Raw genomic sequence first — 22,089 nt, forward strand, 5'->3', positions numbered from 1 at the left:
TCTCTCAGATAAACTCTTTGAGTAGACTGGAATGCATAAAAAGTTAGCGATTTAGAAAGAAAACCTGTCGTTTATCATATCTACATAGCATAATTGCTCGATAATCTACCTGGACACATCACTTAATCTATCTAATCTTCAGTTCCCTTATTTGTAATGTGAGAATAATCATAAATATATTCTTATCTACCTCATGAGTTTTGTGGAAGATTAAATAAATTATATTTCACAGCCCTCTGAATGAGTTAGTTATCACCATCATTATCATTATTCCTTTCTTCCTCACTGCAACTTAAAACAGCTTTCAAGGGCTCCCCTGGTGGCATAGTGGTTGAGAGTCCGCCTGCCGATGCAGGGGACGCGGGTTCGTGCCCCGGTCTGCGAAGATCCCACATGCCGCGGAGCGGCTGGCCCCGTGAGCCATGGCCGCTGAGCCTGCGCGTCCGGAGCCTGTGCTCCGCAAAGGGAGGGGCCACAGCAGTGTGAGGCCCGCGTACCACAAAAAAAAACAGCTTTCATGACTATACCTTTCCTTAGCACTAACTCCTGCATTCTCTCTGAAGTAGTTAGTTCAATGTTTGCTTTTATTGGTTCTACTCTAGCCAGGTCTTTTTCAGCTCATTGGAAAGAAATTAGAAATCTGTAAGAGAATGATATTCTAAAACAGAAGTTGGTAAATAAAGTACATGTCTTAGCTTCAGTGTTGAAAAAGGCTACTTTCTTCCCAATCCTCATTTCAAGTTTTCCTATTTTTATAGTCAGTGGCAGAAAACCTTCAGCCTATCAATGCTACACATTTTCTATCTGAACTGAAGCTCAAAGGCACCAGAAAATAAATCTCACTCATCATCATTGTGAACCCTATGGAATAGTCTAGCCTCTATAATTTTCCACTTTGCTACCACCTATAGCTACAAATGGACAGTACAACTTGGGACTGTTAAAAAAAAAATCTTAAATGGGAAAAGCAATTACATTTGTTCCTATCAATATGTGAATATCTGAGCCTTTTGTACAAAACGTAATGATAATCATGTTTTACAAGACACTTTTCATTTTCGTGGCATCCTGAAGCTTTTGCTATGTCAGCAACATTCTTTCTGTTCATTGGAAAGTATTGAATACTGCCCCTGAGGGCATGTGCAGCCTTCCACAAAGCAATGTAAAAGAACATATTGGGCACACATTAAAAAAGGCAAGCCAAGCAAGTCAGACGCACATAGTGGCACGTGGCAGACAGATGAACTGTTGACTGCAAGATTCCTTTCATGTTTCCCTGATGCGAGGTTAAGTATTGGATACCAGCCCATGTGATGTGGAGAATGTAATTTACTTTTGCATTCTGACTGTTGATTTAAAAATAGACTATTAAATATAAGTTACAGCTTAGAGTCTTGGGGGAGATTACCGTAGCCACATTCATTCAGGTAGGTAGGAATATGGTTTTCCTTTCTTCCATCCTCTCATATGGGGCATGGAATAGTTTGCATTGGGAAGTGCAAGTGATTTTACCCTTAAGAGCTGGAGGGAGAGAACTGAGCTCATTAACATTTGGTGGTTTGTCGCATATAATCCAAGTAACATTCCAGAAACACGATAATGTACACAAGCATGCACCCTAAGCAAGTGCTTCTACTGTGTAATAATCCACTTGTCACTTTATATCAGCATCAATCCTTTAATAAATGAGCATGTTTCTTGAGTTGATGAAAACTAGCATACAGATTTCCCCATAGTATCTTCCCAAGAAGAAACGTAAAGAAGTTTGTACAACCAACACTTTATCTGCCTCCATGAGCAATGATTTGAGGTCAATAATAGATATTCATAGTGTTACAAAGACAGAGTCTTTATTCCTATACATATATATGCAGATATATGAGGTAGTAAAGATAAGTAAATAGTTCCATAGGTCCAAAGAATATGTCTACAAATTGCATGGCTTGTCAAACTTTGTACCATATCTGAATTCTGATATTAAATAGATCATATTACAGCTGTTGGAGGCTCCCCAGCACAAACCAGTAATTTTGCTACTGGTCTTCTAAGTGTTTACAGTGTCAACATTAATTTTTTCTGCTACATTTCTTAAATGTCCCCAAAGACTTTGATTTATCTTGGGTATAAAATATTTCAATCCATTAAATAATAAAATAACAAGTGACATTATCCTCACTTCTCCCTTAAATAAATTGTAAGACAAATAATCATAGAAGAGTCTATGGTGCTTTGATAATGTACAAAGGCAAGTTTGATATGCTCAGTTGCATTTTTGCAACCAAAGAGCCCAGAGATTACACTGTAGGTCTGGGTCATGGCAGGGAAGCTCTTAGGCAAGCTTTTACGAGTGCTGTGCTGTGGGAAAGAGATGCAAATATTCACAGTTGGTAGTTTTTTGGGGCTTTTGGTGATTGACAGGGCCCCAGAATACACAGCTTGTAGGGAGGCAGCAAAGGGAGAGAGTGCCTGAAGCACTGGGGCTCCTACCACAGTGGACCCCAGTTCTTTTATTATTTCCTGTAGGAAAAGAATTGTTTTCAATTTCATATAAAATTACTCTTGTTACAAAACAGAACAAGCTTTGGTTATTTTACGTCAGGAGTGGGAAGTAGAAGTCAGACAGGATGGATGTTGAAATTGGAGTTTTGACTCAAAAGAACTGTCCAGGTCCTGTGCCTCCTCTACTTGTCCAAGTGCTCCCTGGCTCTCTTCCTCGTGTCACTTTCTCATGAAAGGCAGAGTAAAAATTAAAGTGCATCTAATTAGGAACTTGAAAAATAAATACATAAAATAGTTTTGAAGAGGCATTAGGTTCCTCTTCCCTCATTTTTCCAAAGAACATTACTGAAAAGGATCAAGTGAATTTGTGTTCTGTAGAGTTGTCCCTGCATAAACCTTGGCGTTCAAGTAGGGGAAGTAGGGGAAGTAGGGGAAACCGGGGTCTGAATGCACAGGCTGGTTGAGCTCTGGGCAGGGCTGCCTGTGCCTCTTTACTAACGCGAGGTTTACCATGGGGCCTTGTTTTATCATTGTGATGACTGAGGTGGTTTGCAGGCAGCTCTCTTGATTTCTGCCCGGGAGCACAGCAGGACCCTGCTGTTACGTTTTCTCTACTATCCTAACCAAGCAGGCATCTTCTGAGCGCCCCTGGGCTAGAAACGCATCCCGACGTCTCCCCTAGGGCGGATCTTCCCACTTCCGGTTTAGGAGTCGAAACTTCCAAACCCGCTTCCTGTTTAGGTTCTGATAACTTTAGAAACATGATAAACAGCGGACAGGTAGGAAAAGCCGTCAGGAATCTATTGCTGTTGCCAAAGTTAAAGGAAGTATTAACCTGAGCTCCGATAATGACAATACGAACTGGATGAGAGAAATTGTGGCAGGTGAGAGAGAAATTGAGGACCCAAGACAAGGCTCTATGACTGTGGGACAGCAAGAGGCTTTTTTTTTTTTTTCCAGATGATTTGACTAGGAGATTAGAAAGCTAGGTCTACCAAAAATGAGACTCTGAAAGGAGGAGCAGCATGGAAGGGAAAACTCAGCCTGTAGTTTTAGATTCCTTGTGTTTGAGTAGCCAGAGGGAAATCTACATAGAGATAACAGTAATTATTCAAAAATTGGAAGTAGGCTCAGGAAGAAGTCCTAGCAGAATATCTAAATTTTGAATTTTGCTCAAAAAGTGTTTGTAGGAGAGGCCATGTAATGCCAAAAGGTTGCAAAGAGAAAAGAAGAGAAGGTTGGATGGAGTAGTGGAAAAGAACAATATTACAGAAGAGAAAGATCACTAAGAGGGTCTTGTATCCCCTTGGTGATGGTTTGTAAATTGAGAAGACAAAATTCAGGTAACATCAGTATTAAATAGTGAGAAAGAATAGTACCGTCTTAGTGATTTACCTGTTTCCTTGTCAGTGAATACAGCTTTATTTATATGTGTATAATTATGTGTATATAAATGTATAGGAATATATGGTACACTATAATTTCAAAATTGTATGTGGGATAGATGAATATATAATATACATTTTATGTGTGAGTGTATTTATCCATTTATTCATATATAATAATTTTTATAATGGGAATTATAAAGTGAAAATGATTGCTTTCCATTTAAAAAATGAGTTATTTGATATGGTATCACCTAAAAATGATTTTATATAGTTGTGTATTTGAAGTTTGGTTATAGTAGTTTAATATATATGGACATTTAGCACTTGGATCTTCCAAAGAGAATGTGATTCTTCCATAAACAAAAACTGATGAAGTCTTATTGAACTAGATGTGCCAACTTTGCATACATTTGGAGTGGAGGATAGGGTTACTATATATTCTTATTTCCATAACTGTATTCAAAATCAAGTGTTGTATTATAAACTTGTGACAAAGAAGCTGTTTTTGAAAACACTTTCAGTAAAACTGCTGAACCAAACATGTTCAATGCTTCTCATCGTGCATGCAAGAGATAAAGCGTACTGTAGCATATGTTGTTAGATGAATCTCTGGTGACATTTAGGGTATATAAAGATGATGTATCAACTTGAGAAAATAATTTACTCAAACCACGATAATAAAAGTTATCATTTTTATAAATAAAACTAATTAGTTTTATTTCTCTACATTATCTCTATGTAGAGATAATTATCAACCTATTACCTTTGAATAACACTTTTAGCCATTTCTGAATTTTTTTTTTTTTTTTTTTTTTTTGCCGTATATGGGCCTCTCACTGTTGTGGCCTCTCCCGTTGTGGAGCATAGGCTCCGGACGCGCAGGCTCAGCGGCCATGGCTCACAGGCCCAGCCACTCCGCAGCATGTGGGATCTTCCCAGACCAGGGCACAAACCCGTGTCCCCTGCCTCGGCAGGTGGACTCTCAACCACTGCGCCACCAGGGAAGCCCCATTTCTGAAATTTTTTAAGACTAAGTAGAAAATTTCTAACAAATAAGACACTGTCTGAACATGGAACTAAATACTGTTCAAGTAACCTGTTCTCATTTGTGAGACTAATATTTTCAAGTAGGAACATTCTATGTGAAATTTCTATTATCAGGATATGCTCACCTGTTTAAAAATTTGAAACCAAATTTTTACTTTCTTTTAATAATTGTAGTTTAAAGGATGGTGCGCTTGTTTATGCCTTGTTTGACTTAGTGGTTTTCTATAGATAATCAGTATTATTAGTAGCTTTTATCAACATGCTCTCTTTTTACACTGGGACCTGAGAAACTAATGTTTTACCAATGTCTGTGGATTAAAATCTGAGTTTAGATGGCTACCCAGTAACTCTATCTTGCTAACTGGGTGTTATCTTCTAGGCCACCGTATCTCTTTCAAGGAATATGGCTCTATCCTCCTTTGTTGGATTATTTTGAATTATATTGGCTTATGATTAGGCACAAAACATTCTTTAAAATCCTACGTATCATACATACATTGTTGACCAAAACACACCAAAATTTTTTTAATATTAAGAGAGAACTTTGGATTACTCAGATTCTCTTTCCTTGCTAATATTTTGACTATTTAAACTGTCAGATTCTCAGAGAAGAATATTAATATTCCACACTGTGTTTGCAGATCCATAAACGTGTGCTTATATTTCTAAGAGTCCTTGATTTATGCATTTTTCTGCTGTGATATTAGACAAATTTTGGCCTCTTGATCTAGGACTGTGTTAAGGCTCCTAGCATTAGGAGTTTTGACTTAAATCTTCTATTGTTTCAGATTTAGGAAGTTGCTCATTGTGTTATTTGGTCATATTTTGTTGAGAATTGTGGCATTTAGCATTATAAAGTAACCGTAATTATGTAATTTTATGCTTTTATGGCCTGTATTCACCCACATTTTATATCAGGATGGCAAACCATGGTATCTCATTGCATTTGCTAAAAATGCTTTGCTCATTCCTTTATCATTAGCCTTTATGAATTACTTTGTTTTATGTATGTTTCTTTTACAAATACCACTTGATCATGGTATATGATCCTTCTAATGTGTTGTTGGATTCTGTTTGCTAGTATTTTTTGAGGATTTTTGCATCTGTATTCATCAGTGATATTGGTCTGTAATTTTCTTTTTTTGTAGTATCTTTGTCTGGTTTTGGTATTAGGGTGATGGTGGCCTCATAGAATGAGTTTGGGAGTGTTCCTTCCTCCACAATTTTTTGGAAGAGTTTGAGAATGATGGGTGTTAACTCTTCTCTAAATGTTTGATAGAATTCACCTGTGAAGCCCTCTGGTCCTGGACTTTGGTTTGTTGGAAGATTTTTAATCACAGTTTCAATTTCATTACTTGAGATTGGTCTGTTCATATTTTCTATTTCTTCCTGGTTCTGTCTTGGAAGGTTATACCTTTATAAGAATTTGTCCCTTTCTTCCAGGTTGTCCATTTTATTGGCGTAGAGTTGCTTGTAGTAGTCTCTTAGGATGCTTTGTATTTCTGCAGTGTCAGTTGTAACTTCTCCTTTTTCATTTCCAATTTTATTGATTTGAGTCCTCTCCCTCTTTTTCTTGATGAGTCTGGCTAATGGTTTATAAATTCTATTTATCTTCTCAAAGAACCAGCTTTTAGTTTTATTGATCTTTGCTATTGTTTTCTTTGTTTCCATTTCAGACATTTCTGCTCTGATCTTTATGATTTCTTTCCTTCTGCTAACTTTGGGTTTTGTTTGTTCTTCTTTCTCTAGTTCCTTTAGGTGTAAGGTTAGATTGTTTATTTGAGATTTTTCTTGTTTCTTGAGGTACGCTTGTATAGCCATAAACTTCCCTCTTAGAACTGCTTTTGCTGCATCCCATAGGTTTTGGATCATCATGTTTTCACTGTCATTTGTCTCTAGGCATTCTTTGATTTCCTCTGATTTCTTCAGTGATCTCTTGGTTATTTAGTCACATAGTGTTTAGCCTCCATGTGTTTGTGTTATTTATGTTTTTTTCCATGTAATTCATTTCTAATCTCATAGCGTTGTTGCCAGAAAAGGTGCTTGATATGATTTCAATTTTCTTAAATTTACGGAGGCTTGATTTGTGACCCAAGATGTGATCTATCCTGGAAAATGTTCTGTGCGCACTTGAGAAGAAAGTGTAATCTGCTGTTTTTGGATGGAATGTCCTACAAATATAATTAAATCTGTCTGGTCTGTTGTGTCATTTAAAGCTTCTGTTTCATATTTATTTTCATCTTGGATTATCTGTCCATTGGTGTAAGTGAGGTGTTAAAGTCCCCCACTATTATTGTGTTACTGTCGAGTTCCTCTTTTAGAGCTGTTAGCAGTTGCCTTATGTATTGAGGTGCTCCTATGTTGGGTGCATATATATTTATAATTGTTATATCTTCTTCTTGGATTGTTCCCTTGATCATTATGTAGTGTCCTTCTTTGTCTCTTGTAACATTCTTTATTTTTAAGTCTATTTTATCTGATATGAGTATTGCTACTCCAGCTTTCTTTTGATTTCCATTTGCATGGAATATCTTTTTCCATCCCCTCACTTTCAGTCTGTATGTGTCCCTAGGTCTGGAGTGTGTCTCTTGTAGATGGCATATATATGGGTCTTGTTTTTATATACATTCAGCAAGCCTGTGTCTTTTGGTTGGAGCATTTAATCCATTCACATTTAAGGTAATTATTGATATGTATGTTCCTATGACCATTTTCTTAATTTTTTCGGGTTTTTTTTTTTTTTTTTTTTTTTGCGGTATGCGGGCTTCTCACTGTTGTGGCCTCTCCTGAGTGGCATGTGTGATCCTCCCAGACCGGGGCACGAACCCAAGTCCCCTGCATTGGCAGGCGGACTCCCAACCACTGTGCCACCAGGGAAGCCCCCCGGTTTGTTTTTGTAGATCCTTTTCTTCTCTTGTGTTTCCCACTTAGAGAAGTTCCTTTAGCATTTGTTGTAGAGCTGGTTTGATGGTGCTGAATTCTCTTAGCTTTTGCTTGTCAGTAAAGCTTTTGATTTCTCCATCGAATCTGAATGAGATCCATGCTGGGTAGAGTAATCTTGGTTGTAGCTTCTTCCCTTTCATCACTTTAAGTATATCATGCCACTCTCTTCTGGCTTGTAGAGTTTCTGCGGAGAAATCAGCTGTTAACCTTATGGGAGTTCCCTTGTATGTTATTTGTCATTTTTCCTTTGCTGCTTTCAATAATTTTTCTTTGTCTTTAATTTTTGCCAGTTTGATTACTATGTGTCTCGGCGTGTTTCTCCTTGGGTTTCTTCCTGTATGGGACTCACTGTGCTTCCTGGACTTGGGTGGCTATTTCCTTTCCCATGTTAGGGAAGTTTTCGACTGTAATCTCTTCAAATATTTTCTCAGGTCCTTTCTCTCTCTCTTCTCCTTCTGTGACCCCTACAATGCGAATGTTGTTGCGTTTAATGTTGTCCCAGAGGTCTCTTAGGCTGTCTTCATTTCTTTTCATTCTTTTTTCTTTATTCTGTTCTGCAGCAGTGAATTCCACCATTCTGTCTTCCAGGTCACTTATCCGTTCTTCTGCCTCAGTTATTCTGCTATTGATTATTTCTAGTGTAGTTTTCATTTCAGTTATTGTATTGTGCATCTCTGTTTGTTTGTTCTTCAATTCTTCTAGGTCTTTGTTAAACTTTCTTGCATCATCTCGATCTTTGCCTCCATTGTTTTTCTGAGGTCATGGATCATCTTCACTATCGTTATTCTGAATTCTTTTTCTGGAAGGTTGCCTATCTCCACTTCACTTAGTTGTTTTTTCTGGGGTTTTATCTTGTTCCTTCATCTGGTACATAGCCCTCTGCCTTTTCATCTTGTCTATATTTCTGTGAATGTGGTTTTTGTTCCACAGCCTGCAGGACTGTAGTTCTTCTTGCTTCTGCTGTCTGCCCTTGGACTTTTCATTGTGGTGGCTTCTCCTGTTGCGGAGCACAGGCTCCAGGCACACAGGCTTCAGTAGTTGTGGCATGCAGGCTCAGTAGTTGTGGCTCATGGGCTCTAGAGTGCAGGCTTAGTAGTTGTGGCACATGGGTTTAGTTGCTCCGTGGCATGTGGGATCTTCCCAGACCAGAGCTTGAAACCATGTCCCCTGCATTGGCAGGTGGATTCTTAACCACTGCGCCACCAGGAGAGCCCCTGCTTTGCCTTTTAAAAACTGTCTCTTGGCAGCAAACTGGAGAAATTATGGGACTTACTTTTTTGTTTCCTTTTTCTCAAGGATAATTGCCCTATGCTGCCAGTTGTTCATTGTCTGAAAATAACCATCATCAACTGTGGATGAAATACAGCTCCTCCTGGAAATGCAGAGAGAGAACTTTAATACTTTTGTTTCAATTACTGATTTTGCAATCAGAAGATGATGCAATGATCACCTCCAATTGTGGCAGTTAGGTTTCTTACTTTTTCTTTCTCTCCTTTTCATTATCACAATATAATCATGAATTTATATTAATTCAGTATTTTACTATCAATCATAGTCAATTTTTGATCATTGTTTTTTTTCCCCAAATTTTCTCAATATAAACCTCCTCAAGTTGTTTTCTGTGTTCTTTAGATGTGACCCCACTAATCTCTGAGAGCTTCCTTTGGCATAACAAAAAGCCTAATATCAGAATTCTCAGCTATTTCAGTTTTCTTCTCAATAAATTTGTTTGACTTTGGTCTGGGTTTTTGTTTGTTTGTTTGTTTTCTTTTTTTGTGAATATTCATTTGTTTTGTTTTTTCCTGGATCTGTGTAATTGTATGTTTGAGATGAGAGAGGAGTTTGGATAGATTATTAGCTTTCTTAATTTTTCTTTTACTGTGGTGTAGTCTGGTGTAGTTTGTTTAATAAATGACACATATTTTGGTCTAACTTTTGACATCTGATTTAGGCTCCTTAGCCAATTCTTCTTGTCCTGGCTGTTACTGTCTTTACTTACATGCAAATTGAACTTTGTGCTATTATATTTCTCCTGGTTATTCTGAGGGTATATACTATGGAAGGTTTATTTGTGCTCTGAATGTTTTGAATGAATTTTGGAGGATTATAAGTTGGAAGATTGGATGTTAGAACTTAGGTGACTACCACTATTCTCTAAGGACTGAATTTCTGTTTTTGTCAACTCTTTGGAATTATATTCCAGGATTTTGTTGCTGTTGTTGTTACTGTTTAATTTTCTTCTATTTTGCATTAATGCAAAATGCACAGCAGTTTGTCTTCAAAGCATTTTTTTTACCACTTCTTATGCTAGTTGAAATATCATATATCACCCACCTCCTAATGTTATATATTTATATGTGTTTTAGGTTAAATATATTTAATCAAAATTTTGCTTTCTGCCAAGAAATTTTAATTTATTTTTATTACATTGTTTTTATTTTATTCAACAGACCAATGTCACATATTATTATCACATATGTTAATAGTCTGTTGGCAACCATATATTTAAAATATATGAAACCTAATTAATAAACTGTATACCAATAGTGGTTAATAGAGCAGACTCTGTAATAATTCTAAGATTTAGAAGCTGGAATCATCCCTTATGAAGATGAGAAAGGCTTGTTTTCCTTAAGTTTTAAAATTGGTCTAATAGTAGTATTAAAGTGTTAGCATTGGTATGAAGGTTCAATGAGCTATCCATGCAAAGTGTATTGCCCAGCACTATCTCTATATATAATTATGTACATTTGAACTTTGCAAATTCAGTTTGCATCTCATAATTTACATTTTCTTTTTGTCTCAAAAAAATAGAATTACGATGGAATTCTTCTTGACTCAGCATTTAATTGAACTCAAAACATTCAACTTTCCAAGCATCCAGAGGCATAACCATAAAGTGTTACATATTTGTAACATATTTGTTAAATCTTATTTTCTTGAAAAAAATTTGCTGTTTATGCTTTTGTGTCCAGGAAATAAAATGTGTTTTATTTTCCAACAGACAATAAAGAATTTTGAAAGTTACTTTTAATTTTGAAAATTAAAAGTAACTTTAAAAAATATTACTAGGGCTTCCCTGGTGGCGCAGTGGTTGAGAGTCCGCCTGCCGATGCAGGGGACACGGGTTCGTGCCCCGGTCCGGGAAGATCCCACATGCCGCGGAGCGGCTGGACCCGTGGGCCATGGCCGCTGGGCCTGCGCGTCCGGGGCCTGTGCTCCGCAACGGGAGAGGCCACAACAGTGAGAGGCCCGCGTACCGCAAAAAAAAAAAAAAAAAAAAAAAAAAATATTACTAAATATATGTGCTTTTAAAAATATGGAAAGTTTAGAAAAGTAAAACAAGATTGAAAATTCCTGATTGTTCTGCTACATTGAGATAATGACTATTAACAGCTTATAGATTGTTTCCAATTTGTTTTACAAACATCACTGCTTTGCAATACCATAGCTAAACTTTTGCTCACAAATACTTTTTTTTTGGTCTTTGAACAGATTTTTAGAAATATAATTGCTGAGTTAAAGGGAATAAATGTATTTCATACTATTGCCAGGTCTTCCCAAATTGACATTTAGAAATATTGTGTCACTTGTATATGATTAGATTCTAATCCTTTGTCATTTCAAAATTCAGATAAAAATCTTTTTTGTTGTTATACCCATTTTATTACTTAACCTGTCTCATAAACTCCTTTGTATATCATCAAATATGCATTTAGGGCAACATTGTCAATGGCTTCAGTCTAATAACACTACAAATTATTCAAACATCTTCTACTGTTGTCAATTTAAAATATTTTCACTTGTTGGTTTTCAAACAAATTTGTGATGAAAACACCTTCATGCGTATGCTGAAATAACTTCTGATGACAAATCATGAGAAAAATCCATGGGCAATGTGGAGTCGTGGTTCTAAGAGCTAAGTGCCTGGGACATTCTCTCCTGGACCTGAATCCAGCACCTCCCAAAATATAGAGGGCAGCACCAGGGTTCTGGGACCGGCCACTGAATATAAACAGATAAGCCCCTCACCAGACCCTACTCCAAAATGGTCCCTCTCAGATGACCCTGAGACTTCTGCCTTAAGCATCTAGACTCACAAGCATTTGTACTAACAGATCTCAGCTGCATCCAGAATCTGCACCCAGTAGGTATCCCCTCCAGCTCCTTGGGGTCTGGAGGCCCTACCAGAACATCATTCTCTTGAAATTAGCCACCCAGATGGAGAGTCCATAGCTTTAATCCTGCTTCTTATCCTTCCTAGGCATCCTTAGATTACAACTTCAGTGAACGTGAAGGGTCACCTTATCCTGCACCCAAATCCAGATAAAAAATCTTTTACAAACAGAATATTTTATCTGTAGAATCAGGACCAGGTTACAGTATGGTACAGAATATAGAACCAGACAACAGAATTTCACTTATAATATTTTGGTTCAAAAGTGCTATGTATGTATTTTCTTATTGAAAAAGGTTATAAATGATGACTCTATAAATACATTTTTGACCCATAAATGCAAATTAGAAAGTGACCCTATTCTAGAATTGGCATCACAAACCAAAAGAAGAGATGATTCAATGTATGGTCTGGTATACAGTATTAATGTTTACCATTACCCAGTTCTTCTATATTTCTGTGTACATAGGAGAGTATGCTTGCCCACACCCTTGAAATTAGGAGTGGTAGTATGAATAGTAGTTATGCCAATGCACTGTGAGCAGATCATCAGTTCTCCATATAGAAAAGATAAAATAAATTATTCCACTATATCATAAAAGACACAAAGATAAATTACAGGTATACTAAAAAAAAAAATCTATCTATGCAAAACAAAAAAATCCCAGAAGAAAATAAATGAGACTGCCCATATGACATCAAGATAGGGAAGGATTTTTTTTAAGCATTATACAGAAAAAGTCCACATCCATGAAATAAATTTGACATAAAAACCACTACACTGCAAACATCATACCAAAAAGAAGAAAATACAAAAAGTGCTTGGGAAAGATATTTAGATATTTTCAATGTGAGCAAAGATTAGTATATATATATGTGTATCCCTACACATATATTTAAAACTCCTAAAAATTAACAAGAAAAAATAACCCTAGAGAAAAATATGGCCAAAGGAAATGGGCATTAATTCTTATAACATTCCTTTCTCCCAATTCCTAATATTCTTTCCTATAATTTACAAGGATTCATAAATGCTTTCTTGCATTAACTCGTTGAAGAGCCATCATTAGCTGGCTATTTCTTAGACATTGCTGTAAGGATTTGAGGTGCAGGCCTTTTCACCTCCTGAAGTTCTTTAGGCCCATAAATACTTCATCCTAAAGCTGAGCCCAGGGAGACTTAGTACATAACGAGGCACGATTTCCAGATTATAGTTGATTTTTGACAAAATATGATTCCACTGGTCTTTTGATCATCCCAGATATTTATATTTTTTTAAAAATGGTAATCAGATGAATTTGTAATTCATTTACAAATCACAAAATGATGGAGCAGATCACAAAATGTAGAAGAGTGAAATGGAAAATCATTAGGCCTCCACTAATCTTGCTGACTCCAATTTTGCCTTTTTGTAGTCCATAAATCATTATAAACTGCTAGACTTCTAGGTAGTAGATCAAGCAAGGCAATGTCGATATGCCACTCCAGGATTTACTCTGATTTAGCAAGAATTACTGGAAAAATAAACAAAGCAATTATAACTCAAATATATGTGTGGACTCACCCCCAAAACTTTCGCTTCCTTTGTCACTTCTCTTTCTTTCACCCAGATTTTCTCCCCATCACTCTTTTCAGTGCACCTACTCTGAGATCAGTATTAGGCCCATACTTCTAGTTTCTTTCATTTTCATTACATTATAATATGAGGAGGTAGATGTTACCTTAATGTTTGCTTTTCTCTTTAATTTTTATTCTTTCTCATCAAAGAAGTATTATTTTCTTACATTATTGTTACCAATGTTTATTTGTGCAGAAATAACTGTGCTCTTCATTTTTACTTACCCTACATCAATATAAACCACTGCATTATCCTTCTGTTAATGTATTAATAGCCGGTGCCAAATTTATTGTGAAATTGGAAACAATTTTGGTTCCAAGATTTGAATAGTGAGATTTTATAAAGGCCTGGATTTGACTGATACGATGAAGAAATATTTGCATACAAAATTAATTGTTAATAATTTTGTGCCTCTTTTCTACAGGAGAGAATGTTTAAATTTCACCAAGTGAAACATATTTTTGATACACTAGATAAAATGCGATGCCTGCGAAAACGTTCTACGGTCTCATTCTTGGGAGTTCTTGTCATTTTCCTTCTGTTTATGAACTTGTACATTGAAGATAGCTATGTTATGGTAAGTCTTGGAGGTTGATTATTTTTTGTTCAGAATAAAGCCTAAGTTGAACCAGACAGTCCACTTGTAACCTAACTTCAGTCCCAGGCTATTGAAATAGCCTTAGTTTAAGCAAAATTATAACATGTATATTTCCTATCTAGCTACTTTTTATATTAATTATATATTACCAACATTACAATTGTTTTGGTTTATGTTGCAATGTTTTCTTTAATGCCATATATATATATATATATATATATATATATATATATATATATAGTGGTTCAAATATGTATCTCTAATTCCAAATAAGTTAGCTATCGTCCCTATCTGAATTAATACTGCATAAAATCATTGTAATTTGTGAGCTTTAATTTGAAATGCAGTTGACTGTTTAACAATGTGGGTTTTAAGGGCACTGACCCTCTAGGCACTCAGAAAAATCTGTGTGTAACTTTACAGTTGGCTCTCCATATCCACACTTCTGCATCAGCAGATTCAGCCAACCTCAGGTCGTGTAGTGTATTACGTATTTACTGGAAAAAAATCCACTTATAAGTGGAACTGCGCAGTTAAAACCTGTGTTGTTCAAGGGTCTGCTGTAAATAGAATAAACAAAATTTGCTTAAAGGTGTTACTCCTTACCTTCTCTACTTTTCTGTATTATCAAAAATTTTTTAATCCCATTGTCTAACTAGTGATACTAATTGTGCTATTTTGTTAAGAAGGAACATTTTATTACAATGTGTGACATCTCATTTGGATTTGGAATAACACTAAATGACCACCATGTTATACATTTACGGTCACTGAAAAGTAATATAGATCCTTAAGAACTAAAGATAATATTATGTGAAAGCTATTCAATAGTTTAAAAATGGTAAAATTACTAGATAATTTATGAATGAATTTTAAGTGAATTATGAAAGTATGCAAAAGGACACATTCTGACTAATTGTGAGAACTCAAATTATTTCTATTATTCATTTTTGTTATAATTATATAATTTCACGTCTGATTAGAGTAATATGAAAGTAATATGGAGAGTAATTCACTTTTTCTATCTGATTTGAGCTTAAGATATCTGGGAAAATTCTAATTTTTATGCAATTATTCCTGTTCACATGTTTCAGAAAATCAAAGCCTTTGGACAGATAGAGGACCTGAAAATACATTCTATCATACAAGCATGCTAAAAGTTTCAATTAATATCTTAGCTAGAGAGAATCTGACAATAACTACAAAGAGCATTTCCTAGTAAAATGTTTTATTAATTGAACATGATTTGGTAACTACCTACTATTTGCCAGATACTATTCTAAATATATCCTATGAGCCAACCACATGATCTAAGTTTGTGTAGATCCTCTTAGGAAGTCTTCTGTAAAGCACCTTGCTTCCATTAGCATTGTTCTTTGATGGCAAAGTTCTGTCAGATTCCTAGATCTTGACTCTGCCTAAGCCTTTACTTTCAAGTATAGCTCTTAATCTTGTGGACTCTTCATTCTATCATCCTTAGTCAATTCATAATACTGAAGTTAGCACAGTTAATAGAATTTGACTTGGCATGATTTAGGTAAACATAGCAAACTGGAGAAACTTACTAATGATATGCATTTTAGATTTTTTTAAACTGGTTATTAGGTTTATGAAATTTAAGAACAGTAGAGCAAGGCCCAGGTGATCCAGCTATTTTTATTTCTTATAAATTATTTATTTATTTTTGGCTGAGTTGGGTCTTCGTTTCTGTGCGAGGGCTTTCTCTAGTTGTGGCAAGTGGGGGGCCACTTTTCATCGCGGTGCACGGGCCTCTCACTATCGTGGCCTCTCTTGTTGCGGAGCACAGGCTCCAGAGGCGCAGGCTCAGTAGTTGTGACTCACGGGCCCAGTTGCTCCGCGGCATGTGGGATCTTCCCAGACCAGGGCTCGAACCCGTGTCCCCTGCATTGGCAGGCAGATTCTCAACCACTGTGCCACCAGGGAAGCCCGATCCAGCTATTTTTTAATTAATAGAGTTAAAGATCATAGAGGAGCTCTTGATTAATGATTTAATTTTGTGATAAAAATTTATTTCTTGCATTTGTATGTACTGGTAGAAGTATATCACATCTTGTAAATCAAAAACATGGTATTGGCAGGATGCTTGTTGTATTCAATAATGATGCATATAAGACAATTTCAAGTGAATTTTCAGTATTTAACTTTAAGTAGACAAAAGATTATTGTATGCAGCAAACATCCTTATGTCTTTTTGGAATAGAACAGCTTCAAATTCACTATAAAATGTGTAAGAATTAATAGAGTATATATCCATAAGAAAGTCAAACACTATTGTTCTCTTTATGCATTTCTATCTAAACATAGGTCCTAGCCACCTAATTAAAAAGTGTGATTTAATGAAGTAGCTCTTACTAAAGAGTACTTTCTCAATGAAAAATTTCTTGCTACATTAGCCATATATCTAGTCAAATTTGCAAATCATCCCAGGTGCGAGAAGAGATTGTTTGCTTCTTAGCTTTAAAAATTGAAATTATTTTTAAATACTTATATTAAGTTAGAAAAGGTGAGTTAAAATGGTTTTTAAATACAAGCATACCCCTATATTGACAATTCAATGACAATATTTTTATTAGTTTAATTTTTCACTGTTTACTAGATGATGTTTTTTACCTAAATTGCATTTTGAGCTAAATTTTATCCCAAGGCTTAATATATATAAATATTTGAAATATTTGTTAAATCATTTGTGTAAAATTAAAATTGTTCTTCTAAAAATGTCTAATAACCATGGAAAACTGGCCTCCTACTAGGATATAATGCAGTTTCTTTTTAATACTTCTCCCTTTTCAACCCTTTTATCTGTGCTTGTTCAGTTTTCCTAAAATTATCTGACTTGATTTTCTTTCTTGACTCCAAAATATCACAATGCATGCCATTTTCTAAGCAGAGACATTAGCAGGTGGTTCTTTTTCTGTTTTTCTTTTTTTTTTTTTTTTTGCGGTACGCGGGCCTCTCACTGTTGTGGCCTCTCCCGTTGCGGAGCACAGGCTGCGGACACGCAGGCTCAGCGGCCATGGCTCACGGGCCTAGCCGCTCTGCGGCATGTGGGATCTTCCCGGACCGGGGCACAAACCTGTGTCCCCTGCATCGGCAGGCGGACTCTCAAACCACTGCGCCACCAGGGAAGCCCCTTTTTCTGTTTTTCTTAAATCAGGGGGAAATAGTAGTTATAATTCAGAGAAATCAGATAAACAATTACAGTAGTAAGGTCTCTGGAGTTATTTAGCACATCTATTGTACTCTTCTTGCTAGAAAATCTATCAGTGGCCCCCAAATCTGGGCATGTAACAGTTTAGTGTATTGCTTACATGTTAGGGGCATATGTGCCTTTCAGTGGGAAAGAAAGCCAAGTTCAGTGTAAGAGACAAATAGTATTACAAGGCAAACTAAGTAGAAGAGACACTGCATATCCAATCAACTTAGCCTCTCGGCTGTGAGCATCTTCAAAGTAGCCACCAGGGTATATATTTAGTCTGTAGCTAGTCCATTGAATTGCCTTCCTATCCAGAAAATGATTGTCATAAAGCTTTGTCTTATTACTGAGAAATACACTACAACATAGTAGCTACAGAAAGAAGGTATCCAGGGAGAGCCTGGCTGTTCAGATAGATGCTTCTGGAAAGCAGCCAACAAGACAGACTCAGGTGAAAGTTGCATGATTTATTTATGCTGAAAAGTGTAAAGAAACCTGTTCTTGAGAATTTAATAAAGTGCTTTCATGTAAGTTTCATTTCATTTTATATTCTGTTATGTCCTTCAAACAGGATGAATGTACTCTATCTTATCACAGAAAAAGTTTGGATTTTTTACGTGTTCACGATATAATTCTTAAAGAGATATTCAGTATCCTGTTAGAATGTGAAATCACATAAGACCAGAATGGTAAAATCAATTCAGTGTTGTGACTACTGTGATTTTTATAGATATTTCTTCTATACCCTATTGACTGTGTACACCATTACATTACTATTAAAGTAGCTGATGCAGAACTGAGTCTCTGGTTACCTTTTAGAAATCCTAAACTTGTTCATTTTAAAACTTTCATGATGTTTTTTAGGTTTTCAGAAATACAAAGATGAAAATACTTATATGCAATGAATTTAAAATAATCAGAATTCAATGGATATTCAATGAGTACATTTATCAGAAAACCAGCCTCCTAAGTTTAATATCATGTATTTTGAAACTCTATAATTTTACAGATGGCAAATACATTATAAATCAGACTAAAGTATTTTTTCTTTATCTAAATCATCAAGTCAATATAAAATATAGAAATACAGTATTAAAGAGCAACTATAGGTTCATAAACATAATTGAATATACAGAAGAGATATTCAGAATGAATCTTCATTTATCAGGGACCAGGTTGATAGCTCTTCCCAGTCAGGGTTCACTACTCTCAATTTTTATTCTAAGACAATTTCAGCCCTGCCGTAGATTTAAAAGTTTGAGGTAGTCAACTTTTCCATTTATATTTAAATTTGACACAAAGTAGTGAATGTTCCAGTTGAGGTAAAGTTTGTATTTGAATCCTTTCTAATATTTTAGAACAGGGTTTAATTGATTAAAGTTTTATTGACCACAGCCAAAAACATGAGGACCAAGTTTATTTAATGCATTCACTTTCTCTGTAGTTTTAATGGCATGCCTATGACTGACATGCCATTCTTATACTGAATAGTAGAAATATCCACATAACTCACACAGCACAATAGACACATTGCCAAAAAAGAAATGTTTCTTCCTAATTAGTTGCCCTAATATTCTACCAGTGGTACTAAACCATATACAAAAGCCAAGCAAGTCATTTTGCTAGTAATGTATAACCAATAGAGGCTTGATCAAATGGTGATTAGATAATCAAAATCTACAACTGAACTTATATTAGAGAGATAAAACAAAGCAATTACTGATTGACAGGATATTTTTAAAGCTGAATATGAACGTTTTCTTGAATATAAACCATCCTGAAGATTGAATGACATAATTCCAGTATCAGATCGATAATGGGGGTCTTAAATAAAAAAGGACCAAACTTCACCTCCGTCGGAATACTCCCCCTCCCCCTCTACACCCACAAGAAAACATCATGGAAAAGACTAGTATAAGGTCTAAAGACATTTCCTTGAAGACTTTGTACAAATGTATCCTAATTGAGTTATCTTGAAGACATTTGAAAAAAAGACTACCATGTCACAAGGACCATGTCTGTCCATTCTCAACAGCCTTCAATTATAGTGGCCACATAAGTGACTGACTAAAATTTTTTGATTAATAAGTTATCCAGACTCCAACTGTTATGTTCACTGCTACATCCTCCTAATCATTCCTAAAATTTCAAAATCATAAAAATAATGTGTGGTCTTTTATTTGATAGGGCTTGAAGAAGAGTAAATAGTTTAATATGACTCAAATATGGGGAATCTAGTGAGAATTAGCTTTACATGAAACTGTAAAAGAGATTACTGTCAAGTTTTAAGATCCTTAAATTATTGTAAAGAATTTGAATTTTAACGTGAAGGCAGTGGGAGTTTCAAATAGAGATTTTTTTTTATTATTATCAAGAGAATGTTTTATTATTATCAAGAGAATGCCACTATTGATGTATGCTGTAGAAAAGCAATTGTAAGCATAGTATAAAAAGTGGAATATAACTGGAACAGAGACTCTAGGTAGGAATTCAGGGTAAAGATAATTATCTACAGCTTGTGGTGCCAGTAACTGAGATTTATATAATACCCATATTATGTATCAGACCCATATATTTATTGTGTAAGGAGAAAGTTTATTTAATCCATGACCATCTATTATTTATTTGTTTTCTCTGCCTTCTTCTTGGCATTCAGGAAGGAGACAAACAACTTGTAAGGGAAACATCTACACATCAACTGAATCCAGAACGCTATGTGCATACTTTCAAAGATTTATCTAATTTTTCAGGAGCCATCAATGTCACCTATCGCTTCTTAGCTGTCATGCCTTTACAAAGAAAGCGTAAGTATCCTTAGACTTTTAAAATCAAGAACAATAAAATATTTTGTTTTAAAATGATAACTTTCTTCATTTGTATAACAATAAAATTTATGGGTTTTACTAATATAATATATTCTTTGGGAAATAGTTCAGTGTTTCTTCACAAATTGCAATTATTCACCGATCCAATTCCATTAATAACAACAAAAAAATTAAATGCCTAATTGTGACATGAACTTTTTAACAGTTTGCTATAGTACCATGTAGAGAGACTAGGAAAAATCAATTGACTTAAAATTTTTAAAGTTAGCTTTTAAAAATAATTATTCCCGGGCTTCCCCGTTGGCGCAGTGGTTGAGAGTGCGCCTGCCAATGCAGGGGACACGGGTTCGTGACCCAGTCCGGGAAGATCCCACATGCCGTGGAGCGGCTAGGCCCGTGAGCCATGGCCGCTGAGCCTGCACGTCCGGAGCCTGTGCTCTGCAACGGGAGAGGCCCGCGTACCGCAAAAAAAAAAAAAAAAAATTATTCCCATAGTAATACAGTTTCAAACATTGGTTTGGTTTTTATGACATGCACCAGCTTGAAGTAGTGAAAGTCATTATATTTGTTTCCTAAGATACCATAACAAATATCACAAACTAGGTGGTTTAAAACAACAGAAATTTATTCTCTCATGTTTCTGGAAGCCAGAAGTCTGAAACCAAGGTGCTGGCAGCACCACATTCTGTGTAGAGGGGAATCCTTCCTTGCCTCTTTCAGTTTCTGGTCACTCTTGGCATTCCTTAGTTTGTGGCAACAAAACTGCAATCACTGCCACTATCTTCACATGGCCTTCGTCCCTTTGTCTCTCTGTGTCCTATCCTATTTTTATAAGGACACTAGTCATTGAATTTAGGGCCTAATCTGAATCTGATACGATTTCATCTCGAGATCCTTAACTAATTACATCTTCAAAGACTATTTCCAAATAAGGTCACAGTCTGAAGTTCCAGGTAGACATGAAATTTTGGAGGAAACCATTCAATCCACTATAGACACTTTGGATCCAAGAAGTAACATACTACATTTCATGGATTTCAAGACATTATAGATTACAGAAAGTATCATGATCTAATTGATGTACCACTAAGAAAGTATAAGCATTATCAGTTTTAAGTTGTAAGATGCCATCAGTTGTGATATGCAACCTGATTTTAAAATATTTCTGTGTGAAAAATATGAGTTTTAGAATAAGTGATACACCATGATATCATGAACTTCTTAGTAGATCGTGTGGAGACCACAAAAATTGAGTTTCCTCTTAAGAAGTGTTTATGCAAATGAGTTTGTGATCACCAGGTTGAGGAAATTGTAACAATTCAGCTTTCTTTAGCTCTTTCTTTCTTCCATTTCAAATGTCTACTGCTCTTACACACTACTTACTAGGTATTACACCTTGCACGAGTTTCCTCGTCTCACTGTGACTTAGTTTCCTTATCTATAAAACAGGAATGTTGATAAGTGCAAAGCTACCTCAAAAGACTGTTTTGAATATTCAAGATGCATATTACATGTAAAATACTCAGACTTCTGCCTTTTATGTAGAAAGTATTCTATAAGTATTGGCTGTTATTGAGTATTAATGAGGACTGGTGTCTTGAGTTAAATTGTAACAGATAACATGTTAGCTTTTCAGTAGAAGACAGGATCGTAAGCCCAGGTATTTCAATGAAACATGTAAATTTCTACCTCTCTAATGGACTAGTAAAAAAGATTTTTCTTGGAAGGGGCTTTTTCAGTATTGCGCAAATCAAATCATGTAGGTGTCTGTCTTGAAACA

At 35.7% G+C, this 22,089-nt stretch overlaps 1 protein-coding gene across 1 annotated transcript in view; it reads left to right on the forward strand.

The window, feature by feature from the left end:
- The window catches only part of MGAT4C (MGAT4 family member C), a 623,142-nt gene that overhangs the window by 595,396 nt on the left and 5,657 nt on the right, over nucleotides 1-22,089 (forward strand). Inside the window, exons 4-5 of the mRNA XM_065887430.1 lie at nucleotides 14,097-14,249; nucleotides 20,141-20,288. Of these exons, the coding sequence (XP_065743502.1) occupies nucleotides 14,103-14,249; nucleotides 20,141-20,288 (295 nt within the window). The 5' untranslated portion in view covers nucleotides 14,097-14,102. The remainder of the gene's footprint in view (nucleotides 1-14,096; nucleotides 14,250-20,140; nucleotides 20,289-22,089) is intronic.

This window comes from Phocoena phocoena, chromosome 11, assembly GCF_963924675.1.
Source record: "Phocoena phocoena chromosome 11, mPhoPho1.1, whole genome shotgun sequence".
NCBI lineage: Eukaryota > Metazoa > Chordata > Mammalia > Artiodactyla > Phocoenidae > Phocoena > Phocoena phocoena.